Source organism: Gorilla gorilla, chromosome 5 (assembly GCF_029281585.2).
Source record: "Gorilla gorilla gorilla isolate KB3781 chromosome 5, NHGRI_mGorGor1-v2.1_pri, whole genome shotgun sequence".
NCBI lineage: Eukaryota > Metazoa > Chordata > Mammalia > Primates > Hominidae > Gorilla > Gorilla gorilla.
Window position 1 is genome coordinate 175190896 of NC_073229.2, and position 26293 is coordinate 175217188.

Here is a 26293-nt window from a genome sequence, read left to right on the forward strand (position 1 = left end):
TGGAGTGTTCTGTGGAAAGCTGATCCTTACATTTTCCAGTCAGTTATGCATTTCACTCATAAACCTGTTTCTCCCCCCATGCTCTTTAATATTCTGCTTTCTTAATTATGGTTGAGCTGCCTTTAAACAGTCTTAGATTGTTCAGTGTGAGTGGTTTCAACAAGCCTCCCATAAGCCTCTTATCCCCTGGCCCCGTTTCCATGATCCAACCCCAAATCTCCAGATACCCCCTGCTTTTTTTATGTTTTTTTGTTGGTTGGTTGGTTGGTTGGTTTTTGGGTTTTTTTTTGAGGCAGAGTCTCGCTCTGTCACCCAGGCTGGAGTGCATTGGCGTGATCTCGGCTCACTGCAACCTCCACCTCCTGGTTTCAAGCAATTCTTCTGCCTCAGCCTCCTGAGTAGCTGGGATTACAGGTGTGGGCCACTATGCCCAGCAAATTTTTGTATTTTTAGTAAAGGCAGAGTTTCACCATGTTGGCTGGGCTGGTCTCGAACTCCTGACCTCAAGTGATCTGCCCTCCTCAGCCTCCCAAAGTGCCGGGATTACAGGCATGAGCCGCTGCACCAAGCCCCGGATACCTCCTGCTTGACCAGACCTTCTGCAAACACACCTTAGATCCCTCTCAAATCTAGATGCTTCTCCAACACTGGCTTCTAGGTTCTTTATGAAACCTCTGCTGGCCGGCAGTATATAACCCACCACCCAGCCTGCCAGGCACGTCATTCAGCTGTGTTAGACAGTTTCGAGGGATCTGCACCTGTCGTGAGCACTGGCCCAACCTTCTCAAAGCATCCCACTCATCGCTGTGATTCTGGCAAAGCCTGCCCCAGCTTTCTTTCCTCGATGGTTGAAATAGCACCCAATGAGAAAAAAACAGTGGCCTGTATTTATTATACTTACACATGTCACAAGAATCCCTGTAGTGTCATTGAAAGCTTTCTTCTAGCATGCAAAATGATTGTCACTATGATGTAAGTTTCTAGAAATGCATTATTTCATCTAAAATTATGAGAGAAGGTAAAACGATGAACTATCAAAGTCACACTACATGTTGGCCGGCTGCCTTCTACCACTCACTCCATCCCTCCCCAGGCTTTCTGACTTAAATTTAAATCACATGAGACCATTGCAGTGGAGAGAGTGTCCACTTTCTCAATCTAAAAGCAAGCTCGTGAGGAACATTAAATATGATCACAGGAACAAACATTAAAGGTACCACATGTAATGGACCACTTAAGACAGAAAACTACAATCTTAGGGTTTAGGGGAAAAAAACACTCAAACAGCACAGGCTTCCAGTCTCCCCAGTCTCTGAGAGGTTGGGGATTTTTTTTTTTTTTTATAAAGTACAAGGGCTCCTTGAACATGAACACAGAACCAGCGTTGCACCTGTATTCATTCATTTCGCTCTTTTAACACATTGATGTTCCTAAGTCAGATTTGTAGAAGAGGAATGAGCAGATGCATCATGAGAACACTGTGCTTGGCCAGGCGCGGTGGCTCATGCCTGTAATCCTAGCATTTAGGGAGGCCAAGGTAGGAGGATCGCTTGAATCTAGGAGTTCAAGACTAACCTGGGTGACATGGCAGATCCTGTCTCTACTAAAAAATATTTTAAAAATTAGCCAGGCATAGTGGCACATGCACTGTAGTCTCAGCTACTCAGGAGGCTGAGGTGGGAGGATTGCTTGAGCTTGGGAGGCAGAGGTTGCAGTGAGCCAAGATCACCCCACTGCATTCCAGCCTAAGCAACAGAGCCAAGCTCAAAAAAAAAAAAAGGCCAGGCACGATGGCTCCCTCCTATAATCTCAACCCTTTGGGAGACTGAGGCGGGCAGATCACTTGAAGTCAGGAGTTGGAGACCAGCCTGGCCAACATGGCAAAACCCCATCTGTACTAAAAGTACAAAAATGAGCCGGGCATCGTGGTGCATGCCTGTAATTCCAGCTACTCTGGAGGCTAAGGCCCAAGAATCACTTGAACCTGGGAAGTGGAGGTTGCAGTGAGCCAAGAACATGCCACTACACACCATCATGCCCGGCCTGTTTTTTTTTGTGTGTGTGTTTGTTTTGGTTTTTTTTTTTGAGCCTGGGCAACAGAACAAGACTCTGTCTCAAAGAAAACAAAACAGAACACTGTACACGAGTGTTCCTGGGCCCAGCAGAGTGCTCGAACCAGTCAGCACTTTGCCCTCTTCTGGGTGAGATGAGATCTTTAAAATCACTTATTCCCATATATTCCGTTTTTTGGCATTGCTACACTATTCTATTTGAGAGTAATAAAAGATTACCCATGTGGATTTCTTACTTTTTCATGTGGAGAAATGCAGCTTTTCTAGCGGCGAGCCTTTCTTCCGTTTCCCAGAGTCCGGTTACCCTCACCGCACCCCAGGTTTGCCGTAGGAGGATGAGATTCCCTACATGTAGGCGTCTTCAGAGTGAACCTGTTGCTCAGGGCCCGCGAGCCCACAGGGCTCCATGCTCACTGAGCAGGCTCATGGAAGTCGGCACGTAGCTCAGATGTGCTGATTTCCAGCCAAGGACGTGCTTTGTGTCAACGATACAGGGGCCTGTTGTTCTCAGTAACAAGGGCAGAGCCGCTCCCAGGACTCCAGTTGGTACTGGTAATGCAAGCCCTTGCACCTAGTGTGGTGTGGTCAGTATAAATTAATATCGACAGCTTCATGTTGTACTTTAATTTGAAGTACAGGAAAGGCTGCTTGCCAAACTGTATTTGTAGATCATTTAAAATTTTTGCTTCATTTAAAAAGCAAAATACGAATGGAAATAATTACTGTGTATCCGGAAATGTCTATTCAACTTACAAGTTTATTAATTGATCCTTCTCTTTACATGTTTTACGGGCCTTGGAATACACTTTGCTGATATCACAGCATAGGAAGATTTAACCCATATGAATTCAACTCTGTAGCCTTGGTGAAAGAAAAGAACCATGTATTTGTCATTCACTGTGGCCCCTGATGTATGCCAACGACTTCATTTGGTGCAGGGCTGAAGAAATGGCAGTGTGTTCCAATACTTCAACAACAGTGGGGCCTCATTAAGAGATGCTAGGGTACTGAGAGTGGAGTGTTGCATAGTGTTTTTCATAGGTCTGCTAAAAGATTTTTCAGAGTTGCTGACTTAAGAATTTGGCCTCTGAGTAAGATGAGACATCCCTACTACGTTATAAAGCCTTCATGGATCTTTATTTCTAACAGTTCATTTTTAAACTTTTGTTCCATTTCATTTTATTTTGTCCATTTTTTGTCACCAAAAAAATTATTTTAAAATGTAACAGGTCTTCTAGAATGTACAGATCAATTTTATTCCACTAAAAAACAGGACTTCAATAATTTAATTGAAGAATTCTAGTGAGCATTTCCAGAGCCTTTCCAAGAAAGCTATACTGTTTGAGTGACTCAGCTTCTAGGACCCTGGTCCACCACACCTACAAAATGAATTTAATAAAGCATGAAGGTCACCAAATCCTCTACTGTTTCTTCGTGGAGTCACTCAGCTAGTGTTTATGTTGTGCCTGCTCTGTGCAAGAGACTGTGCCACCAATAAACCACTGGTCACAGTTATTTTCTAGAGCCATACTGCCTGATATCCCATGTGGCTAAGATTGACAGTTCAGTTTCTGGATTGTTCCAGTCCCATTTCCAGTGCTTTTAATAGCCACATGAGGCCAGTGAACACACGATACATCTTCCATTGTGATAGAAAGTGGCAGTGGACAGCTTTGTTCTAGAGTATTTCTGTTTCTGAAATACATGTTTAAGAAGTTTGGAAAGGAATTAGTGTAGAGTATGAGAAGGGTTACATTTTTGGTGAATATGAAGATTTAACATAATGTTATTTCAAAAATGACCAAAGATACAAGTGTAGACACCAGGCTTTTGAAGTAGCTAATATGTTAAGCAGCTGTGCATTATATAGACAGAATATTCACTATGTCCCACTCAGTCCTGTGTTTGACACCATTTCACCTTGGCTTCTGCCTTTCTTTCCCTTCTTTGCCTATTGAGATTTTTCCTGTCCTTTCTATCCTTTTTTTTTTTTTGAGGCAGAGTCTTGCTGTGTCACCAGGCTGGAGTCCAGTGGCACGATCTCAGCTCACTGCAGTCTCCACCTCCCGGGTTCAAGTGATTCTCCTGCCTCACCCTCCCAAGTAGCTTTGACTACAGGAATGCGCCACCACTCCCAGCTAATTTTTGTATTATTTAAATAGAGATGGGGTTTCACCATGTTGGCCAGGATGGTCTCGATCTCTTGACCTCATGATGCGCCCACCTTGGCCTCCCAAAGTGCTGGGATTACAGGTGTGAGCCACCGCACCAGGCCTCCTGTTCTTTCTTTAATGCACTATTCCAGCTTTTTTTTAATGTCTTGCCAGCTTTTGCTGATTTTCTTGCCTCCCTCTGCAACCTGTGATCTCTTGACTTTAATAGTAATGTTTATACAGAGTCTTGACTGCACACTCTCTTCTGTCATCGTTGTTTATTGTGTCTCATTGTCCCCAATCCATCAGAAGTTCTTGGTACACAAAGTCCCTGAAGCTGTATGAACAATGCCCTGACGTCTTGAAAGGACTTGCCATAGGTGGTTATTTGATCACTTAGCAGATGCCTTTGGGATCCTACTTTGTGCAGGCCACTCTCCAAGGCACAATGTGGCAAGTAAATATATTAGTCAATATTTACAGAACCAAGAGAAAGCCAGCAATGATTAATGCATAAACAGTCATAAATTGGCCATTTTATTTGTTTATAAAAGCTATCATTTACTACAGAGAAGTACAAGTGAATATCAAGTTCAGATCAAGACCTTTGGACTGAGCTTGGCTTTTTTTTTTTTTTTCTTTAAAGATTACACTTCTCCCCCAAATCAAGCAGATTAACCATAGGAAGTTTCTTGCCTGCTAACACAATATAAATAGATTGCATGCAAGGGGAAGGACCTTATCAGGGCAGATTTTAGTATTTACACTAAACCCAAAAGATTTTTATTTCCTTAATTGTGCTTGTGAGTGAAAAACAAAAATTGTAGCAGGAGTCCCAAGAGCACTTTGGCCATGGGCTTTCGAGCTGTGAGTTGAAGCACTTTATTCAGCATGTGGCTGCAGGGTTGTAGCTCAGGTTGTAGACAGTGCATTCTCTTCAGGTCCCAGGAAACAGTGTCATACCTGTGGAAGCCACCAGAATGCACCTTCATCTTCTCCAGTGGTGGCGAGGTTGAGGCCAAGCATCAGAAGTGCTGAGTGCTGGGAAACTGTGGGGCTTCATAGATGGCATTGCCTGCTGGGAAGCACACAGCCCTGGGTTGAGGCAGGGAAGCAGGGCCGGCCAGTTGGGATTCATTCGTACTACTGGCCCCTCACAGTACCGTCATGTGTGGGTGGTCACGCTTGTCCTACAGGAAGTAAACCACAACTACTCATCTCACATAGTCAGCCTGGCACCTCCTTGGAATTCCCAAAACACTTTCCAATAAACATTGGAAAGGAAGAAAGTTTAGTTGTTAACAAAAAAATGTATGTTGCCTTATGCCCAAAAGCATTGAAAGCAGGGACTCAAGCAGGTACTCGTGCAGCCCTGTTGATAGCAGCATTGTTCCCAGTAGCTGAAAGGTGGGAACCCCCTTGTCTGTCAGCGGGGATCAGCTAAATATGGCACACACATACTATGGAACATTATTCAGCCTTGGGAAGGACACCTCCTATCACACGGATGAACCTTGAGAACATTATGCTAAATGAAATACACCAGACAGGGAAGGACAGATACTGCTTGATTCCGCTTGTAGGGGCCTGTAGAGCCATCAGATTCATAGACAGGAAGTAGAATGGTGGTTGTCAGGGGCCAAGGGGAGGGGCATGGAAAGTTGCTGCTTAATGGGTAGAGTTTCAGTTTTGCTAAATACAGAGTGTTCTGGAGGTTGGTTGCCCGACACCATAAATGGACTTAACGCTACTGAACTGTACACTTAGAAATGGTTAAAATGGTAAGTTAGGCCAGGCATGGTAGCTTGCGGCTGTAATCCCAGCACTTTGGAAGTCTGAGGCAGGCAGATCACTTGAGCCCAGGAGTTCAAGACCAGCCTGGACAACATAGCAAGACCCCCATCTCTACAACAATTTTAGAAATTAGCTGGTGGCTTACACCTGTAGTCGTAGCTACACAGTGTGCTGAGGTAAGAGGATCACTTGAGCCCAGGAGGTTGAGGCTGCAGTGAGCTGTGATCACATCACCGAACTCCAGAATGAGACCCTGGGTCACAAGAAAAGAAAAGAAGATGGTAAATTACATGTTATGTGTATGTTACCAAAATTAAAGTTCTTAAAAATATATATATTTTAGGCCAGACACAGTGGCTCACCCCTGAAATCCCAGCACTTTGGGAGGCCGAGGCAGGCAGATCACCTGAGGTCAGGAGTTCAAGACCAGCCTGGCCAACATAGTGAAACCCCATCTCTACTAAAAATACAAAAATTAGCCAGGCGTGGTGGCAGGAGCCTGTAATCCCAGCTGTTCAGGAGGCTGAGGCAGAAAGAATTGCTTGACCCGGAAAGCGGGGGTTACAGTGAGCCGAGATCGCGCCACTACACTACCAGCCTGGGTAACAGAGTGAGACTCTGTCTCAAATAAATAAATAAATAATATATATATACATATTATATAGATAGATAGATAGATTTCTTACAAAACATTTTCATGTTTAAAAATAACAAATCAGGCCGGGCACAGTGGCTCACGCCTGTAATCCCAGCACTTTGGGAGGCCGAGGCAAGCGGATTACCTGAGGTCAGGAGTTTGAGACCAGCCTGACCAACATGGTGAAACCCTGTCTCTACTAAAAATACAAAATTAGCCGGGCGTGGTGGCACATGCCTGTAATCCCAGCTACTTGGGAGGCTGAGGCAGGAGAATCACTTGAACCCAGGAGGTGGAGGTTGCAGTCAGCCAAGATCTCGCCATTCCACTCCACCCTGGGTGACAGAGTGAGTCTCTGTATAAAAAAAAAATTTTTTAAATAACAAATCAGCCATCCACTCGCATCAATTTATTCACTAGTCATTCGATTGCTATTACTTTGCTCCCATGTGAGTTTTTTAAATTATTAACAGAAAAATCACACTCTTTATTTTTGAATTATGATATTGAGTTCAGTAAAGAATGCTTTCTGTTGATTAAATGTGTTATGAGTAACAGTATCTTGTTTTGCTGTACTTCCAAGCAAAATATAATTCTTTTCAGTCCTCCCTACCGTTCTCACTCCATAATAATATTGCTTAAGGTTTGTGTAGCATGACATTTACAACGTGCTTGCGTTTTACACTGACTCAACGTGTGCAGTACAGTGATGTATAGTGAAGTATTCACATCCTCATCTTAGAAATGAGGAAACAAATTCAGGGAGGTTACATGATTTAACCACACATAAGGAGGGGCTGCGTTCTCTCTGAGCCCTTCTACCTCACACAGCCACCAAGCTCCTTTGTGCAGAGCCCATGGAGGGTTGGAGTGGCCGCACTGGGGTAGGTGCAGGCCAGAGACTGGATGCAACAGGAACATTGCCTGCTTCCCAGAACCACTGTTCTACTGCCCGGGGAACACACCCTTCTGAGAGCTGACTTCTAACAAAGCAAGGTCCTTGGGCTTGCCCTGCGGCTTCTTTCCTGCGAGAAGTATCTTCCAGCATCCTACCAACTTTTATTTCTTAAAAAAGGTTGCTCCTTGCCAGGCATTGGTTGATCAGCAGAGAAGCTCGCGTTAGTTTCAGTGCAGTGTTGGGAGCAAGCACTTGAGTGCCCAGCAACATAGGCTGCTCATGATCTAAGATTCGTGGAAAAAGTCTTCTCCGCTGTTACCTGCAGCACATCAACACCTGAATTTTCTTATCATCTTGTGTGACTATTGAACCACGGGGAACCCAAGCTTAGTCAATAGAAAATATAGAAATATTCATTTGTTCAACTGTATATGGAGGGCCTTGTATATATTCCAGGGGCTGTATCATATCTTGCCTCTAGGTAAATAAGAGATGGTCCCGAGCCTCAAAGAGTTTATCAGCCATTCTTTATTCTTCAGCTAATATGAACATTGAATCTTTTACATTAGAAGTTGCCCATGCAGGGCACGCCTGTAATCCCAGCAACCTGGGAGGTCAATGCAGGAAAATCACTTGAGGCCGGGAGTTTGAGACCAGCCTGGGCAACATGGGGAGACCTCATCTCTACCAAAAATAAATTTTAAAAAAAGTTACCCTTAAATTTCTTTCTCTAACCCAGCCTCAACTTTGTACTCAGGCAGTAACTCTTTTTACAACATTCCTGGCACCATATTCAGCTTCTACAGAACCCTCCAGGCAAGGACAGGTCACTGCTAAGTGAGAGAGCTCTGGTTATTATAGTTCTTCCTTAAACACTGCACTCAAAACGACTTCCTTCTAACGTTTGTCCATTGGTTCACATTCCGCCCTCCTTTCGATTTTTCGTATGGCATGGCCCTCCAAGAGATTTCAGTTTCAGTGTGGTGCTGCCAAGTCTGTGTGACTGTTCACACACTCAGGCTCCATTCACACACCACAAGATTGCATGAGCTTTTGCTGGCAGCCACTCACAGTCAGGCCCCAGTGAATCCCTGTCCTCTGAAGCCGCAGGTAGGAGTGCCCCAAGGGCATCTAGATGTCAAAGGAGAGGATGCTCACATGTGCCTAAGGGTCATCCATGAAGGCTTCGTGGAGGAGGTGGCCTTTGGGATAGATCTTAGAAAGCTCAGAGAGTTTTAACAAAGATTGGTCCTTGAAGATTACTAATCTTTTGACTTTATAAATATTTGCATATATCTTCTTCCAGTCTGTCTCTTATTTTTTGACCTTATTTATAATGTCTTCTTAAAACAAGTTTTAAATTTTGCTGTAGTGAAATCTATATATCATTTCCTTTATGGGTTATTCTATTGTTACCTCATTTAAGAAATCCTTCTCTACTTCAGAATAATAGAGTTCCCACTGTTTTCTTCCAATATGTAGAGTTATAATTTTCAAGTTTATGCCTTTGTTCCATATTGGGTTTATTTGGAGGCCTGGTATGTGGTAGGAATCTAATTTTATTTCTCTCCAGCCAAAAGTCAGATGGTAGTCAGCCTTTCTCTGTTGATTTGTGTCACCTCTGTTATATACTATCCTGCACATGCTGAGGTGTCTTTGTGGGTTCTTTCTTCTTTTCCATTGATTAATTTGTCTATACTTGTGCCAGTACCCATGGAATTTATTAGCATAGTTTTGTGGTAGGATTGATAGCTAGTAGAAAAGTCCTCTTTCTTTGTTCTTTTGGTTTTGTTTTATTTTTAAAGTTATCTGACTATTTATGCCATTACCCTGTGTTAGTTCACTCTCGAGTTGCTATAAAGGAATCCCTGAGACTGGTTAATGGTTAAAGAAAAGTAGCTTATTTTGGCTCATGGTTCTGAAGGCTGTGCAAGCATGGCACCAACATCTGCTGGGCTTCTGGTGAGGGCCTCAGGAAGCTTCCACTCAGGGCAGAAGGTGAAGGGGGAGCCAGTGCATCACATGGCAAGAGCAGGAGCAAGAGATGGGGTGGGAGGTGCCAACAAGCAGACCTCCTGAGAACTCAGAGTGAGAACTCACTCATTATCGTGAGGACAGCACCAAGCCATTCATGAGGGATCCGCCCCCATGATCCAAACACCTCCCACCGGGCCCCACCTCCAACATTGAGGGTTACATTTCACCATGAGATTTGGAGGGGACCACCATCCAAACCACATCAACCCTTTATTGTAAGTTTCAGAACTAATTGGCCAAGTAACCAAAAATGAGCTTGGGATTTTTATTGGACTTGCATTGAACTGAGTAAGTTTCAGAGAAGTGACGTCTGTACAGTGTTAAGTCTCCTCATCCATGAGCAAACTATTTTCCTCCATTGACTCGGACTCTTTTTATGTCCCTCAGTGAAAGGTTATAAGGCTTGCACCTTCATTTCTTTTTATTTGTTAGAATATTCAATATTTATGTTCCAGACCACAGAACACCTCTACAGTAATAAAAACTGTAGTAATGAAAAACACGTTTTAAAGCAGTTTTGGGTTCTGTCAGGGTTGGGAGGGGACGAGTGCTAGCTTTTATTTATTTTCTCTTGGGTAACTCTTGTATCAATAGTATTTCATACAAATGTGACACTAGCTGTTGCCAAGCAAAGTCCTTGAGGCACACCACGGGAGACTTGTGCCCCTTGGTTGACATCTGTTCCATCAGCATTTGGTTCAGCAGTTGTTCACCAAACAGTAAATCCACTAATTGCATCGTGCATATGCTTTCTTTTTTTTTTTTTTTTTTTGAGACAGAGTCTTGCTCTGTCACCCAGGCTTGAAGTGCAGTGGCGCGATCTTGGCTCACTGCAACCTCTGCCTCCCAGGGTCAAGCGATTCTCCTGCCTCAGCCTCCTGAGTAGCTGGGATTACAGAAGTGCGCTGCCACACCCAGCTGATTTTTGTACTTTTAGCAGAGACGGGGTTTCACCATGTTGGCCACGCTGATCTTGAACACCTGACCTCAAGTGATCCACCCACCTCAGTCTCCCAAAGTGCTGGGATTACAGGTGTGAGCCACTGCACCTGGCCACATATGCATCTTTACCCACAGGAGGATTGTAGATAATTTTGCCAAATGTGTTTCTTAAATTTAGAATTACTTTATCTGTGGAATATTATTTTCCTAATGAATCATTCTTGTTTCTGAAAATCCCTTGCCGTATGCTATCAATAGTCTGTGTCCTGGTTTTCAATCTAACATTATGGAAATCTTCTCCTCCAACACACTTATTTGCCTGTATCTAGTCTTCTCACATTTCTTCCATGCCACATGACTTCTCATAATTTGCTTAAGTGACAGTAGGTTCAACCTCTGATTTTCCAATATAGTGTTTGATCACATCAGCATTTATGTTAAAATCTCAATCCATTACTGCTCATGAAAAAATACTTGTTTTTAATACTATGAACCCGTATTCAGACCCACTTAAAAACCAGCACTCACAATTTCGTTGGGAGAATCCTGTCCTGACATATATGATTATTTGAAAATTATAGTAAACAGGCCAGGCGTGATGGCTCATGCCTGTAATCCCAGTACTTTGGGAGGCCGAGGTGGACAGTTTGCTTGAGCCCAGGAGTTCAAGACCAGCCTGGGCAACGTGGTGAAACCCAGTCTCTACAAAAAATGCAAAAAAAAAAAAAAATTAGCTTGGAGTCATGGTGCACCCCTGTAGTCCCAGCTACTCAGGAGGCTGAGATGGGAGGATCACTTGAGCCTGGGAGGTTGAGGCTGCAGTGGGCTGAGATTGTGCCACTGCGCGACAGAGTGATACTGTCTTAAAAAAAAAAAAAGAAATTATAGTAAACTACACTTTTTTTAATGCTGCAATGGATAAAAATGGTTACAACTAGATAAGAAGCCTCTAAATTGCCTGAACACCGAAGGCTTATTTGCTAGTTGACATCTGATCTATTTCTGACACTGAAAATTTCAGTGCTTTAGGGTGCTAAAAGGAAAAAAGAGGGTTTGCTAGGAATCCTGCAGTTGCTGAGGGGGTACTCTGATAAGGGAATTTTAAGCAATTACAGAAAATCTCACTAAAGTTTTTAAAAAATCTTTAACCAGATTAAACTTATACAATTTTGTTATAATTTGTGTTTCTCCAGGTTCCAATTGTGGACAAGATAAGGACCATTGCTCAGGCTGTCTATGGAGCCAAAGATATCGAACTCTCTCCTGAGGCACAAGCCAGAATAGATCGTTACACTCAACAGGTAAAAGTTCTACTTTTAGGGGAAAAGAACAAATTCACCTTAGGCTCTCAGAATACTCAGCTTGACTTGAGGATTTGTACATGTCTCACCAGCTAACCTTTGCTTAATCTATTGTATGGTTAACAAAGATGAAAGTAATATCCTCAGGTAGAGTGTAGACTAAATTTAGAACTTTATGGTGAGGCATATATCCTCTGATCCAGGCGTCATTTACTTCTGTGACTATAAATGTGTCTGATATGGGTGGTATCCCTGTTTTTAGGTGATATGTGATCTTTTATCCCTCCCACTCAGCCCAGAATGTTGAAACTATCCTTTGGAATAGAGCTGCGGAGTCAGATTTAGATGAATTGCAATGCTTCCTCTTCCTTACAGGCCTCTTACTACCTTAAAAATGCTAGCGTGGTGCCGGGGTAGGCAGATAGGAGTGCAGCCTATAAAGATGGGAATGTTTGCTTTTCTTCTTATGCAAGCGGTTCACTGGCTTTTTACTGAGCTTGTCCGCTGAGGTTGAAGGCTCCATCATCTTCTACCTCTAGCCACTGACAAAGGCAAGTAGGCAAACAGCTGGGAAGGTGGCTGTGATCCGACAGCATGCATCACCATCTAGTCCAGTGACAGTCATGATCAATCAACTCCACTACAGGAGGCTCAGCCACCTTCACCAAAAGGACCGTATGCCTCAAGTGTCCCTCCTACTTTGGTGTAGTCAGATAGATAACAGTCAGAACACTTTAAGGGCCTGCTGGCTAAAGAACTTCATGATGGGTAGCGTTGACCTTTTCTTTAAAAAAAATCTCCAACTCCTTATTCTTTTTTGTAAACCCATTTGAAATTTTGTTAAATGCTACCATTGCCAGCCAGGGTATTTGTTCTCCTAGGTTTGGTAAAATAGTCAGCAACTCAGAAAGTTCTAAATTCTTAGAATTTTCCCTGTATGTTCTTGGCTTATCCTTTCCAAAAAGGATTCCCAAGCACTGCTCTGTGCACAGGCATCATGGTGAAATTTTCATTCATGTGCAATGAACCAAGTAAAATAAGGTCATTCTCATGAGGTTGGTTTGGTTTTTTTTCCATGAGTTTTTATTTGTTTTTGTTTGTTTGTTTGTTTGTTTGTTTTTGAGACGGAGTCTCGCTCTGTCGCCCAGGCTGGAGTGCAGTGGCGCAATCTCGGCTCACTGCAAGCTCCGCCTCCCGGGTTCACGCCATTCTCCTGCCTCAGCCTCCCGCGTAGCTGGGACTACAGGTGCCCGCCACCACACCCGGCTAATTTTTTGTATTTTTTAGTAGAGACGGGGTTTCTTCACTGTGTTAGCCAGGATGGTCTCGATCTCCTGACCTCGTGATCCGCCCGCCTCGGCCTCCCAAAGTGCTGGGATTACAGGCGTGAGCCACCGCGCCCGGCCCCATGAGTTTTTAATAATGATATTTAAGACTATCATTTATTCTAATATTAAGTCTTTTCTCCTTTCAGTGTTAAAATGGTATTTCTTTTATGAAGTAATCTGGTGAGAGTATATGGCATATTGGTTGGTTTTTTTCTTTTTAATATGCCTACTGACAAAATTTTTACATTAGCAAACCTGTATTAGTTCATAGAAATTACTTCAATATTTAACCATGTCTGAAATTCAAAATTCTGGCACCATTTCTGAAAGACAGTTGTGATTGTCACCCAGCAAAATTCTTATCAGTATAGAAGAGTGGAGATTTCAAAAAGAAAACGGCCCCAAGTCCAAGTCCTCCCTGAGTTGATAAGACTCTAAGATCTTCCAAATAGTTTTAGGCTAAGTCATATGAAAATTTAACTAAAGATTTCATTCCCTTTATCTCTATCAAGGAAATATTCCTTAAAAGTGATGTCAACCGGGCACGGTGCTCACACCTGTAATCCCAGCACTTTGTGGGGTCAAGGCAGAGGATCAGTTGAAGCCAGGAGTTTGAGACCACTCTGGGCAACACAGCAAAACCTCCATCTCTATTTTTATTTTTTTTTTAAAGTTAGTGTCAAGTATGTGGTTGCAATGAATTAGCAAAGCCTCTAAAGGAACACTGTGTGCCATTTAATCAGAACCAGGCTTTGAGGACACTGTGCTTTTTGTGAGACACCACATGTGACTTCCTGCTCTTTCACCTTTGGAACTCTGGGTCAGACATAGACTTTGGTCCTTAAAAACAAGAAGCTTAAATAGTGACCTCATCTTGGTTCTTATAATGTAATTGCAGATCAAATAGCCATGATTCATAAACCAACACAAAGGAACCCTTTGCTTCCTGACTGACTCCAGAATGAGTGAACAACATGAGTAAGAGCCTCGTCGCAGAGTCTTTCTCCAGACTACCTTGCTGGGTCCCGGATATTAATAGTCTTGGAAAGTGGTTTCTACAGCTGCTGCTTTGCCTGAAAATAGCCATGCTTTCCCCAAACATGCACATAACACTGCCTTCTCTTAAAGAGAGCCTCCAAAATAAACAATAGTCACCCTTGACCTGCTAAACAGTCATCACATGGGGATGAGTTTTTATCCTCACCTTCTTGCTTCTTCAGTGAACAAGTAGTAACAAGCAGCTCCTGCGTGTGCCTCGATCTGAGCCGGCATACCATTGCTGCCGAGACTGTATAAAGTGCAAATTGAAAAGCACAGGAGACTAACATCTATATCAGTGAACACATTTTCTTTCCTTTCTCACAGGGTTTTGGAAATTTGCCCATCTGCATGGCAAAGACCCACCTTTCTCTGTCTCACCAACCTGACAAAAAAGGTGTGCCAAGGGACTTCATCTTACCTATCAGTGACGTCCGGGCCAGCATAGGCGCTGGGTTCATTTACCCTTTGGTCGGAACGGTGAGTGAGTCACATTTTCCAAAAACCCTCCCCATTCTGCATTGCCGTGGTGCCTCAAATCGTTATGCTCCACCCGCTCTTTAAAAATCATGGATTAGGGAAAATTGGGAGTAATTAATAGTACAGTATTCGCTATTTTTCTAAACGCTGTGTCTCACCTACTTTTGCCATTGTGGTTTGGGTTTTTCTTTTTTTAGATCATGTGTTCAGGATCCTTAGAGTCATAATACTAATTTCCTTCCTAAGGCAAGTAAGAACATAACTTGGGAGAATTCAGCCTGTTATTTAAATGGTAGAATGGCTTAAGACAGTGGTTGTCAACCTTTATCACACATAGCACCCAAAGTGATGTAATCACAGTGGGGTTGACTGCTCACACCAGACAGGATCTGCCCAGTCACCCCAAGGGCTGGGGAAAGCAGTCCTCACCCTCTCTCACTTCTCCAGCACATCAAGTGGGAAGCTCTGGCTTAGGAAATTACTGAATCATAGGAGTTCTCATTTTTGATGTTGTTGTGATGGGATCATGTTGCTATTGGATGATTATTCTGTTATTTTGTGTTGTCTATGGGGGTAAAGGAGATGAGCAGAGAAATAAAAGCTTATCAAAGTGCTTAAAATCCATGAAGATGGGCTTCATTTGGTATAGCTACACAGTGATAGCCTTCCGTTGGTACCGTCAGTGGCCTAAATTTGACTTCTTGTCTTTGGGAGTGCTCCTAAATTTGGTTTAGAACAAAAAAGAATTCTTACAACCTAGCAGATCCCATGGCAAGCAAAGAAAAAAATATTCTAACCCATCATTATCATCATCATTAGTGCAAAGTGATCTGAGCTTAAACAGCATACATTATAATAATTTTTGATAATAAACCATGTTGCTTTATTGTGCAAACAAGCAATAGATAGATAAAAAGTGCAGATTCTTGCCTTGATATTTACATACTTCATCTAATATTGGACACAATGTTTTTTCAATCAGCATTTTTTGAATTCTTCCTGCATGTGAGGCACAGAGATTTTAGGATGAGCAGGTGTGAGACGCATGGGTTTGAATAACACAGAGGTATCTGGAGAGCACTGTGTTGGTATTCTGAATGCCCTCAGAGCCCAGGGGGATAACAGCTCATTATGCCTGGGGTAGAACTTACCCGGGATGTGGAAGAAGAGGGGATTCTTCAAAAAGAGCTCAGCCTCTGAACTGGCAAAACAGTGAGCTTTGACTCAAAGGCACCAAAGTACTAATACATGACATCCTCTCCTGGGGTGATCCGATGTGGCTGGAGTTGGATGAGGAGGGGAGGCTGGGGATGGGAATGGGAATGGGATTGGGATAGCAGGACAGGGTCACATGGCCAAGGATCTTGAAGACCATCTCATGGAACTTGAATCTGATCTCTACACACTGGGGAGCCACGGTAGGGTGGGTTTTTTGTTTGTTTGTTTCTTGGTTTTTTGTTTTTTTGATTTTTTTATTTTAAATAAGGAAGAGAAGAATGTGGTCTGATGTGTATTTTAGAAAAATAGCTCTGGCAGCAATATGGAGAATGTTTAGTGAAAAGAGAACCAGGCCCAGAGAGGTGGGTTAATTCAGCTGGGGCCAGAGGCAATCAAGGTCCGCACTTTGGCCACAGAAGTAGATACAGAGAGTGGGGGTGAATTGCAGACGTACTCTAAAAGTATCCTCCTACCGTGGGGGCCAGGGGAAGGGACCGTTCTAGCTTGGTGACTCTGGCTAGTGATGCCATCGGTCTTGGAAAGGACATGGGAGAAGGCAGATTGGCAGAGCCAGAAATGAGCCTGGCTTGAACAGAGAGAGCTCAGAGGGTTAATAGGATCTAAGGAACAGTCTGTGTCTCCACTGGAAATACAGACACAGTGCTTCAAAGAAAGAGGCAGGAAGGTCGCCCTGGTGAGTTTAAGGATATGGGTGAAGGCAGTCGTTAAACAAGAGACACAGGGATAGCTGGAAATCAGTGAGAAGACAGTGAAGGAAGACACCCCTGAAACACCCACGTTAATGCAGCCGACTCCTAGCAGGGGTGCCTTCCAGGAGGCGGGAAGGAAGGAGCAACGGCATGGCAGAGAACGTCCAGAAAAATCCCACAGACACTGCTCGTAGCAGTGTTGACACAGGGAGAAGGGTCCGGATGAAATGGGTTCTGAATGACATTTTCAGGTCTACAGTTCAGATCAGTGGTTGCCAGGAGTTGGGGGAGGGGAAGCGTTTGACTGCAGAGGGGCAGGAGGGAACTTTTTGGGATAATGCAAATACCGTATGTTTTGACGTGGTAGTGATTCCATGGCTATATACATTCTTCCAGACTCATAGACCTATTCACGTGTGTTGCCCAGGCTGGACTCAAACTCCTGGGCTCAAGCAATCCTCCCACCTCAGCTTCCCAAGTAGCTGTGACTACAGGCTCATGCCACTGTGCCGGGCCTGTGTATAATTTAATTATACCTCAGTTAACAAAAATGGGTGCTGAAGAGCTTGCTTTATATTCGTTAGAATGGCCTCAGTCGGCCGGGCGCGGTGGCTCACGCCTGTAATCCCAGCACTTTGGGAGGCCGAGGCAGGTGGATCACAAGGTCAGGAGTTCGAGACCTGCCTGGCCAAAATGGTGAAACCCCATCACTACTAAAAATACAAAAATTTGCCGGGCGGGGTGGTGGGCACCTATAATCCCAGCTGCTCAGGAGGCTGAGGCAGGAGAATCGCTTGAACCCGGGAGGCAGAGGTTGCAGTAAGCCAAGATTGCGCCATTGCACTTCAGCCTGGGTGACAGAGCAAGACTTCATCTCTAAATACATACATACATACATACATACATGCATACATGCATACATGCATACATAGAATGGCCTCAGTGATGGCCACTTTACTCCTGAGCTTTAGTTGGTGAAGGCCTTGGCTTAGGGATAAGAGGGCGGCTGGACAGTGCAGGCCCAGAGAGACTGGACCATCAGGGGAGGTGAGGGGTGATGGAGGTGCCCAAACAGAGCATGAAATGGTAGAGTAGCTGAGGAGGTTAGCCTCAGTCACGATCTGTCCTGTCCTACCCTCTGCGGACTCTAAACCCTGCAGTAGTTCACCCAACAAATTCATTCACTCGGCCAATGCTGCGTAAGGCACTCAGCTCGGGGCTACAGGGAGCCCCAACCTAAAGAAGCTTTCTCTGCTTCAGGTAGTTTACAGCTGGTAGACGCAGATAGAAGTGAATTAGCAAAGAAAATAGTTTGGTGTAAAAATTGTGCATTTAACTGAAACCTTAATTCACTACTGAGCATTTAATAGCCACTAAATAAAAACCAGGGCTCGCACAGTGGCTCACGCTTACAATCCGAGCACTTTTGGAAGCCAAGGTAGAAGGATTGCTTCAGGCCAGGAGTTTGAGACCAGCCTGGGCAACATAGCCAGACTTTGTCTCTACTTAAACAAAAATTAGCCAGGAGTCATGGCACGCACCTGGAGTCCCAGCTACTCAGGAGGCTGAAATGAGAGGATTACTTGAGCCCAGGAGTTTGAGGCTACAGTGAGCTATGATCATATCATTGCACTCCAGCCTGGGAGATAGAGTGAGATCTCTGTCTCTAAAAAAATGAAATAAAATAATAAAAAACACAATATAATTTAAAATCTTTGGAGTCACTAAACAAACAATGTGAATCTCCTCCCACTCCAGCTAACGCCACCATATCCAACACTAGGTAAAGACCAAAGCCGTTCTGGAAAATCAGAATCTGTTGCCATGGCTCATGCCTGGACACCAGGCTGTCCGCTCCTGACTTCACTCTTTGACTTATAACTTGTTAGAAAATGAATGCTTGGAATGGCCCTAGAGAGCTGCTGCAGCTCCCTGGTTTCCTGAAGTGAGCCCTCTGTGTCATTATCTGGTCTTCTCAGCCCTCAGCCGAGTTCCTCCTGTGGCCACACACGGGGTCGCAGTGAGCGTCAGTGCACAGTGATGAAATCTCCTGGAACAATCGGGTGTGGGGCATGAGGAAGGGAGTGGTGCCTGACTACAGAAGTTCCTGGAGGTCAGGAAACTCTCACTGGAGGCGGTGGCCCTAGAGGGCTGCTTTCTATGACAGAGCAGGAAGCTGCATGTGTAGTGGGACACACGCACCAGAGGGGCCAGGATCTCCTAATAAGGACTGGTATTTATTTTTACTTGACCCCATTCTGGGCCTTGCCACAGTCTGCTGAAATGCCTTGAACATTCATCACCCGTGTGGGAGACAGGCTAGTAATTTCCTGCTGAGATGACTGAGGGGACGGGGAATGGAGACACCAGGGGGACTGGCTTCTGCAGGTGGGAAAATTCTAGCAAAATGAATCACTCTTCTGCTTAGTCACCCAATGTGCACTTATTAGGGTGCTGCTGAAATACATATTCATCTATCCACTCCAGAAAGATAGTCCAAACTGAGACCTCAGGATGAGAAAGCCTCCCATTCTCCTGCAGGGTTCATTCATTTACTCAGTGAATTATTAAATGCCTACAGCACGCAGGGCCATCAGCCCCACAGCTATGAGAAAGATTCAGTCCTTCCCTCACAGGCCTTATGATAGACTCCAGTAAATAAAACTATACAGGCACAGAATGCGGCGGGCTTTATAACAAAGGCAGAAAGCCCCTCTTGTTGTGTCCTCAAGGGAGGCAGAGAAGCTCCCCTCTGGCTCTAGTTGGAGAATCCCAACCCAAGCAAGTCCATCCTTAAACAATAAACATCTCCAGCATTGCTGGCTTTGGAAGACCCCATGGTGAGATGCTGGAGCTTTTTTCCGCTCCAGATTTCGCTTTCTAAATATTTACTTTTACTTTCCGTGTTCACTTATAGGCCAGGGTTTTTTTTTCCTACCATTGAATTATTTCATCATGTTCTATTTAATTATTGCTTTAATTGGCATTGGTGACCACAAATAATAATAAATACTATTAACTGGTGTAACAGCTTCACTAGTCTATTTCACTGCCCCATGCTGTTGTAACTGAAGCCCCCAGCACAAGCATTCCCAGCTCGTGGACATCTAAGACCTTTGACATCATTCTTACATGCATTGCTAGTGTTTTCCATATTCCTTGATGGTAGCCAATTTTTCCTTCCTAAAATAACTTTCTTCATTCCTAGTAAGCTTCATATGTATTTTATGTATTCTTCCCTCTTTTTTATGACATGATACATATTATTGAAAGCTAGGAAATAATGCAAGATTCTTGAACGACATAATACCACTTAGTACATCTTTTTGTAAGAGATAGTTTTTCTAATACAAATCTTTGATATGGGAAGAAACAAGCAAGTTGTTTTTTAAGGTTTTCCAACCCTATATTCTACTACAAATTACCCTGTTATGGTATGCTTCCAAAATTCTTTCAAGGATTATGGTTTATAGAGTTCAATAAACCTAATAGTTTATAAAACTTCTCAAAAAATAATCTCATGCCAAAAATAATTTAGTAGTAGGTGGTCTTTGTCTTGTGGTCACATGGTTTTGATATTGTCTTTAAGTTTCTATAATTTACAAGGGCTGTTTAATCAGTTGGCATAAATTTCATGACAAAAATACTAATATGTAAGCAAAGTATATGAAACAATATTATTGAGAAGTAAATTACATTCCATATAGAAAAAGACTAGAAAGACAACACCAAAACCTTAAATTAGACAGTGTTATTATGAGTAGCTTTTTTTCTTCTCTTTTTCCATATAGATCAAATTACTACATTGGGCATATATCACGTTTATAACATGAAAATACAGTAAATAGGGCGATGATAAACTGCAAGTGCTTGGGGAGAATGCTTAACTCAGGCCAGTTGCAAGAGAGTGAGAACACACACGCAGCCTGTGGGAGCGGGCTCCATGCCATCACCTGGCCGGTCCTGGCTGTGTTGCTATGTTTTCGCACCTCAAAAGTTGGGACAGTGAAGAAAGGCCATAAGAGCTAGAACGTTTCCATAAGAAGTGTATTCAGTGTGATTTGTCTAGCTGTAACTAATGTGTGCAAACCCCACATTCCACTAAGCAAATGCAAGATTGTTTTTCCCTGTTAATTTGTTCCTGGGCCCTTCTTGCTTACTGTGTTGGGAGTTGGAGAGGGGATAATTGACTTCTTTCTTCTCACAGTGTTTTCTCTTTTTTTTTTTTTTTGAGACAGAGTATTGCTCTGTCGCCCAGGCTGGAGTGCAGTAGCATGATCTCGGCTCACTGCAACCTCCGCCTTCCAGGTTCAAGTGATACTCCTGCCTCAGCCTCCCAAGTAGCTGGGACTACAGGTATATGCCACCACATCTGGCTCATTTTTTGTATTTTTCAAAGAGACTGGGGTCTCACCACGTTGGCCAGGCTGGTCTCAAACTCCTGACCTCAAGTAAGCCACTGCGCCCGGCCATCTCTCACAGTGTTTTTTAAAACAACAATGCATTTTCATAACAGTCGGCCTGGAGAGGTGTCCGACCAAGTTGGAATTCATAGTAGATATCCATTGGAAGTTAATTTTTGGTGTATTTGACTGTTTTCCTTTGACTTCACATTGAGGCAGTGAGAGAGACTTGAAGAACTTAGAATATGCACCCTTTTGTCACTGGCAAACATGGGACATAGAGGCATGTCTTGACAGCAATTTATGGCAACACTCTGGGCTGGAATCTAGGGGTTAGGCAGCCTGGCCGGTTTTGTAAATTAGATAGTCAGGCCACCCTCAGAGTCAGTTTGAGGGTTTAGTGGGAAGCCTGAATAAAAAGAGAAGTTAAACTTTTAAGAAAAGGGTCAAGCTTTAAAACTGGAATTGGGTTTTCAAATTTAATGAGTAAAAAGAAACCCCAAAACTGGAATTGTAATTGTGGAGAAATACAACTGATAATATTTGGAATATCACCTACAAGGAATGAAACTATCCAGAAGCATTTAGATGGTAGTCAGTGACATGTAGGGCATCTCTGGGGGCAGGGTGGCTCCTGGCACTGTAGAGAAAGACCACTGGTGCTTCCTTCTCCCAATCGGAGGAAAGGGATACACTGTGGAGGTCCCAGCAGCTTAGGGTCTGCCCCCCCATGTGGTTATCTCTGGGCCGTTTCCTTCCCTCTGTCTTCCTGTAACTCCTTCACTTTGGCTCTTGTGCCCTTTCTGGGCAGAGGGTGACAGGAGGCACCGCATGGGTACATTCTTTTTTTTTTTTTTTTTTTTTTTTGAGACAGAGTCTCACTCTGTCACCTGGGCTGGAGTGCAATGGCGCGATCTCGACTCACTGCAACCTCCATCTCCGGGTTTCAAGCGATTCTCCTGCCTCAGCCTCCCGAGTAGCTGGGATTACAGGTGGCCGCCACTACGCCCCGCTAGTTTTTTGTATTTTTAATAGAGATGGCGTTTCACTATGTTGTTCAGGCTGGTCTCAAACTCCTGACCTCGTGATTCACCCGCCTCAGCCTCCCAAAGTGCTGGGATTACAGGAGTGAGCCACTGCGCCCGGCCAACTACATGCTTTTTTCCTCCTGTCGGGACTGGCCTGGGCTGTATCTGTCTCATGGTGGAAGCCCGCCCAGGGACCAGGTCCTAGAAGACCAGCAGTTTATTTAACCGGGTTGGCCTTTGTCCCCACTCCCTGTGACCCGGCCCTGCCACATCTTTACCCAGGTGCACCACTGACATCATCGCTTGGCTGGACTCTGGAAAGCAGGAAACTGCTGGAGCGTGTTTGGGGCATCAGTGATGTCACCCGCTACGAATGCCGGGTGGGGTTACTGGACTGAGGGCCATGAAAAAAGAAAGCTGCGGCCCCGCCCCGTGGACTCACTGCCATTCTGTTCTTTCTCACGTTTCAGTTCAGCTTGGTTTGTTTTCCATCCCCCTCCCTCTACTGTAAAAGTATGTACTCAGTGTTTCGTTTCCTGCTGGATCTGATTCAGGTCAGTGATGAAGTTATTTGTGAACTCAGTGGGGGGGTGTTTCCTCCCCTTTGTACCGGCCCTACTTAGGGATGCGCGGTTGGTTATACACTTGCTTCACTCGGTTAGGCATGGAGGAGAATTCATTCAGACCTCATAGGTTTACATCAAATGCATGACCCTTCACATTTTCCAGAGATTTACGGCCAGTTACAGTGAGACAATTAAACATTCACCCCCCCGCCAAGCTGCACTTGGAGATGTGTAAGCAGTAATGTAGTGATGCGCTCCCCATGATGTGAGAGCGTGCAGAACGCCACTCCCCCCAGCAGGTCCGCCAGGACCTCCGCAGGGAGCATCTTGCCTGCAAAATCACACATCCCTTTTTCCCCCTCTCTCCACTTTCCCTACTTTTCCACTCCCACACCCACAAATAAACAAAGAAACCTTGAGCTTATTTTACAAAAGTCTTTGAAATGGCCCTCGTCTCTCCGATGCTCCTGGGCCCTGGTTTGGCCCCATCTGTGCAATCTCTCTGATGAGTGTGAAATAAGCCAGGTTTGGCTCATGCTCTGCCGGTGAGCTTGCCCTCCCCATGAGCCTGTCCTCTCCATCTGGCCTCACTTTGTGTCCCTGTGTCCTTTGTCTCCCATCCTGGGATCCTGGTGGTTTCCTCCTCCCCGCCCAGCATGAGTCCTTGTCCCCGGGGTTCTTCCCTATCTCTACATCAGAATTTCCTGCTTTCTCCCAAATATGCATTTCCCTGGCCCAGGCATCCACTGCTTCCTCTCATCGTGAGGTCCCTGTCGCAGGCTGCTGATGGTATTGTGGCCATGCCTTCCTCCACAACCCAGGGAAAGCTACGTGTGTGTCTGTCCCATAGGGAAGGAGTCATCCCTGTCTCCTCAGTGTGGTGTGTTCAGGAGGAAGGAAAGTAACCAGCGTCGTTCTCAATTTCCAGAAACTGTTTATCATATTGACAAGAAGAAGAAAGCTTTGTGACTCATAAGAATGATGTTTTCCTCTCTGGTACATAAGGTTATCTAGGTCCAATCCATTTGTGTAGAGGATCTTCTCTCCCCTAGTGTGATATACACTTATTTTTAGCACAAGTATAAAACTACTTTAAATGAAATCAGCCTCAGCCAGGGAAATATGCTGAGTAATAATGTTGCCAGGTACTATACCACTGAGTTGAGTTTGTAATTCACTGCTATTAATCCCTGTGTATTAGTTCTGATTTTTTACTCTTTGCATACATAGAAAAATGGTGTTTCTCTTCAGAGTCAAGGAGGGAAAAAAAGAAAAGATAAAAGATGCTTATAACACTTTTGTGTCCACCCCTAAAATCAGCATATTGATCTATTATTTTTTCTAGGTATTGATGAGATGTTGACTCATATACTTTCATACAACTGGTAATATATATATATGTGCATATATATGTATATATATATGCACATATATATATAATATGTGTATATATATAATATGTATATATATATATAGACTCATTTTTCTTCCACTTTCATCTACAGCCTACTTGTTTTCTTCCCCCCATTTTTCGTTTGGATTCATAGCATAAATTGACAACAAAGATACATCTCAATTTAGAGCTTCCAAAAGGCACCCATAAAAGTATCTGGTGCTCATGGAATTTCTCTTTCTTCTATGTCTCTTAGTTACACTTTTCTCTTATTACACTTTTCTATCCCAGCCATGGCTAAGAGGCGTATAATCAGAAGCAGCTAAGCAATGTATGCAAGGGAAATAAAATGAATGCAAACCAAGATACCGGTTTTGTAAATTAGATAGCCAGGCCACCCTCAGAGTCAGTTTGAGGGTATAGTGGGAAGCCTGAATAAAAAGAGAAGTTAAACTTTTAAGAAAAGGGTCAAGCTTTAAAACTGGAATTGGCTTTTCAAATTTAATGAGTAAAAAGAAACCCCAAAACTGGAATTGTAATTGTGGAGAAATATAACTGATAATATCTGGAACTCGCGGCAGTTTACAGGCTTAACTATGTATGTGTTCCTTAAATTATCCACCCGCAGATATCAGATTACAGTAAGTCCTCACTTAATGTCATTGATAGGTTCTTGGAAACTACCACTTTAAGCAAAAAGACATGATGCATATGAAACCAGTTTTCCCATAGTCTAATTGATAGGAAAAAGAGTTGAGTTATGAAGCCACACAGTACCTCGTTTGGCTTAAAGTCACTGTTTCCAAGAACCTATCCACAATGTTAAGTAAGGACTTACTGTAAATGAAAATATTTGCAGTAAATTGCTTTTGAGAGAATTGGTTATCACATGAAAGTTACTTACTGTGCTTCCCTGTACCTTCCATCATCCAGTTCCCAGACATATCTGTGTTTCTTCTCTGAATGCCTAGTTACTTGGGATCCCATGCTGTATTGGTCTGTTCTCACACTGCTGTAAAGAACTACCTGAGACTGGATAGTTTATAAAGAAAAGAGGTTTAATTGACTCAGTTTTACAGGCTATACAGGAAGCATGGCTGGGGAGGCCTCAGGAAACTTACAATCATAGTGGAAGGCAAAGGGGAAGCAAGCACATCTTCACATGGCGGCAGGAAAGAGAGAGAGTGAAGGGGCAGTGCCACACACTTTTAAACAACCAGATCTCATGAGAACTCACTATCACGAGAACAACAAGGGGGAAATTCACCCCCATGATCCAGTCACCTCCCACCAGGCCCCACCTCCAACACTGAAGATCATAATTCATCATGAGATTTGGCTGGGGACACAGCGCCAAACCATATCACATGTCTTTCCCAGGACTGGTGATGGAGGAACGGTGCCCTTGTCAAACCTACCAGAATATACTCACCCACCTCCAGACACTCCATTTCTCTTTCAAGCACACCTCTTCACTTGTGCCGCCAGCTAAGGTTTACTGCAGTTACTTCCTTTCTGTGTCCTCTTACCTTACCAAGTCGCCTCACCCACCATCTACTGTTAATTAAATTACCACCTCCCCCACTTCCCACCTCCAGAGTAGAGACTGTGTCTTCAGTTCTCTTGGCCTTCCCACAATGGGAAGTCCAGTGTAGAACATACCCTAGGAGCCAACTAAATGTGCTAGTGGCCTACCAACCCTGCAGAGGGCTAGGGAATCTTCAGGGAGTCTGCTGCCAGTGAAACTCACCAGTACTAGAATCCCAGGCTCCAAAGAAGTCTAGAAAAGTACATCTTTTAAGGAGGTAATGAGGCTCAAGTGCCCACAAATCCTATCTGCTCTTGGCCTAGTTCTTTTGGGATCAGTGTGCTAGTCTCTCTTGTCGAACCAGTTACTGACCAGCAAGACTAAAAAACCAGGCCCAAACACATTCTATTCACGTGCTTAGATATGGACCTACAGATCAAATATCCCACTGTAAAGCAAAAAAGCAAACTGTTTTTCCCCTGTACTTTCACACTCAACAATAGCACACTTCTGTGGCTGGCTGTGTGGGGGCTTTTCCTTACACACCAAATATTTCTCACAAACACCAACCAGGTGTCCTCTTATTCAATTCAGTCCTGACACTGTCTACCTGGAGATGGTGTCGGATCCCACAGGTTGACGGCGCAGTCCCATGAGACCAGCCCCACTTCAGGCACTAATTGCAAATCCAGGCCATGCATACTTCTCTGACTGCCTGGCTAAAAACCGCGTTCACAGCTGGGCACGGTGGCTCATGCCTGTAATCC

General features: G+C 43.9%; 1 protein-coding gene across 8 annotated transcripts in view; it reads left to right on the forward strand.

Annotated features, from left to right (window-relative positions):
• Positions 1-26293, forward strand: part of MTHFD1L (methylenetetrahydrofolate dehydrogenase (NADP+ dependent) 1 like) — a 236490-nt gene that overhangs the window by 156503 nt on the left and 53694 nt on the right. For all 8 annotated transcript variants that reach the window (XM_031012156.3, XM_031012157.3, XM_055390851.1 and 5 more), the window contains exons 25-26: positions 11727-11834; positions 14528-14680. In XM_031012156.3, coding sequence (XP_030868016.2) covers positions 11727-11834; positions 14528-14680 — 261 coding nt within the window. The remainder of the gene's footprint in view (positions 1-11726; positions 11835-14527; positions 14681-26293) is intronic.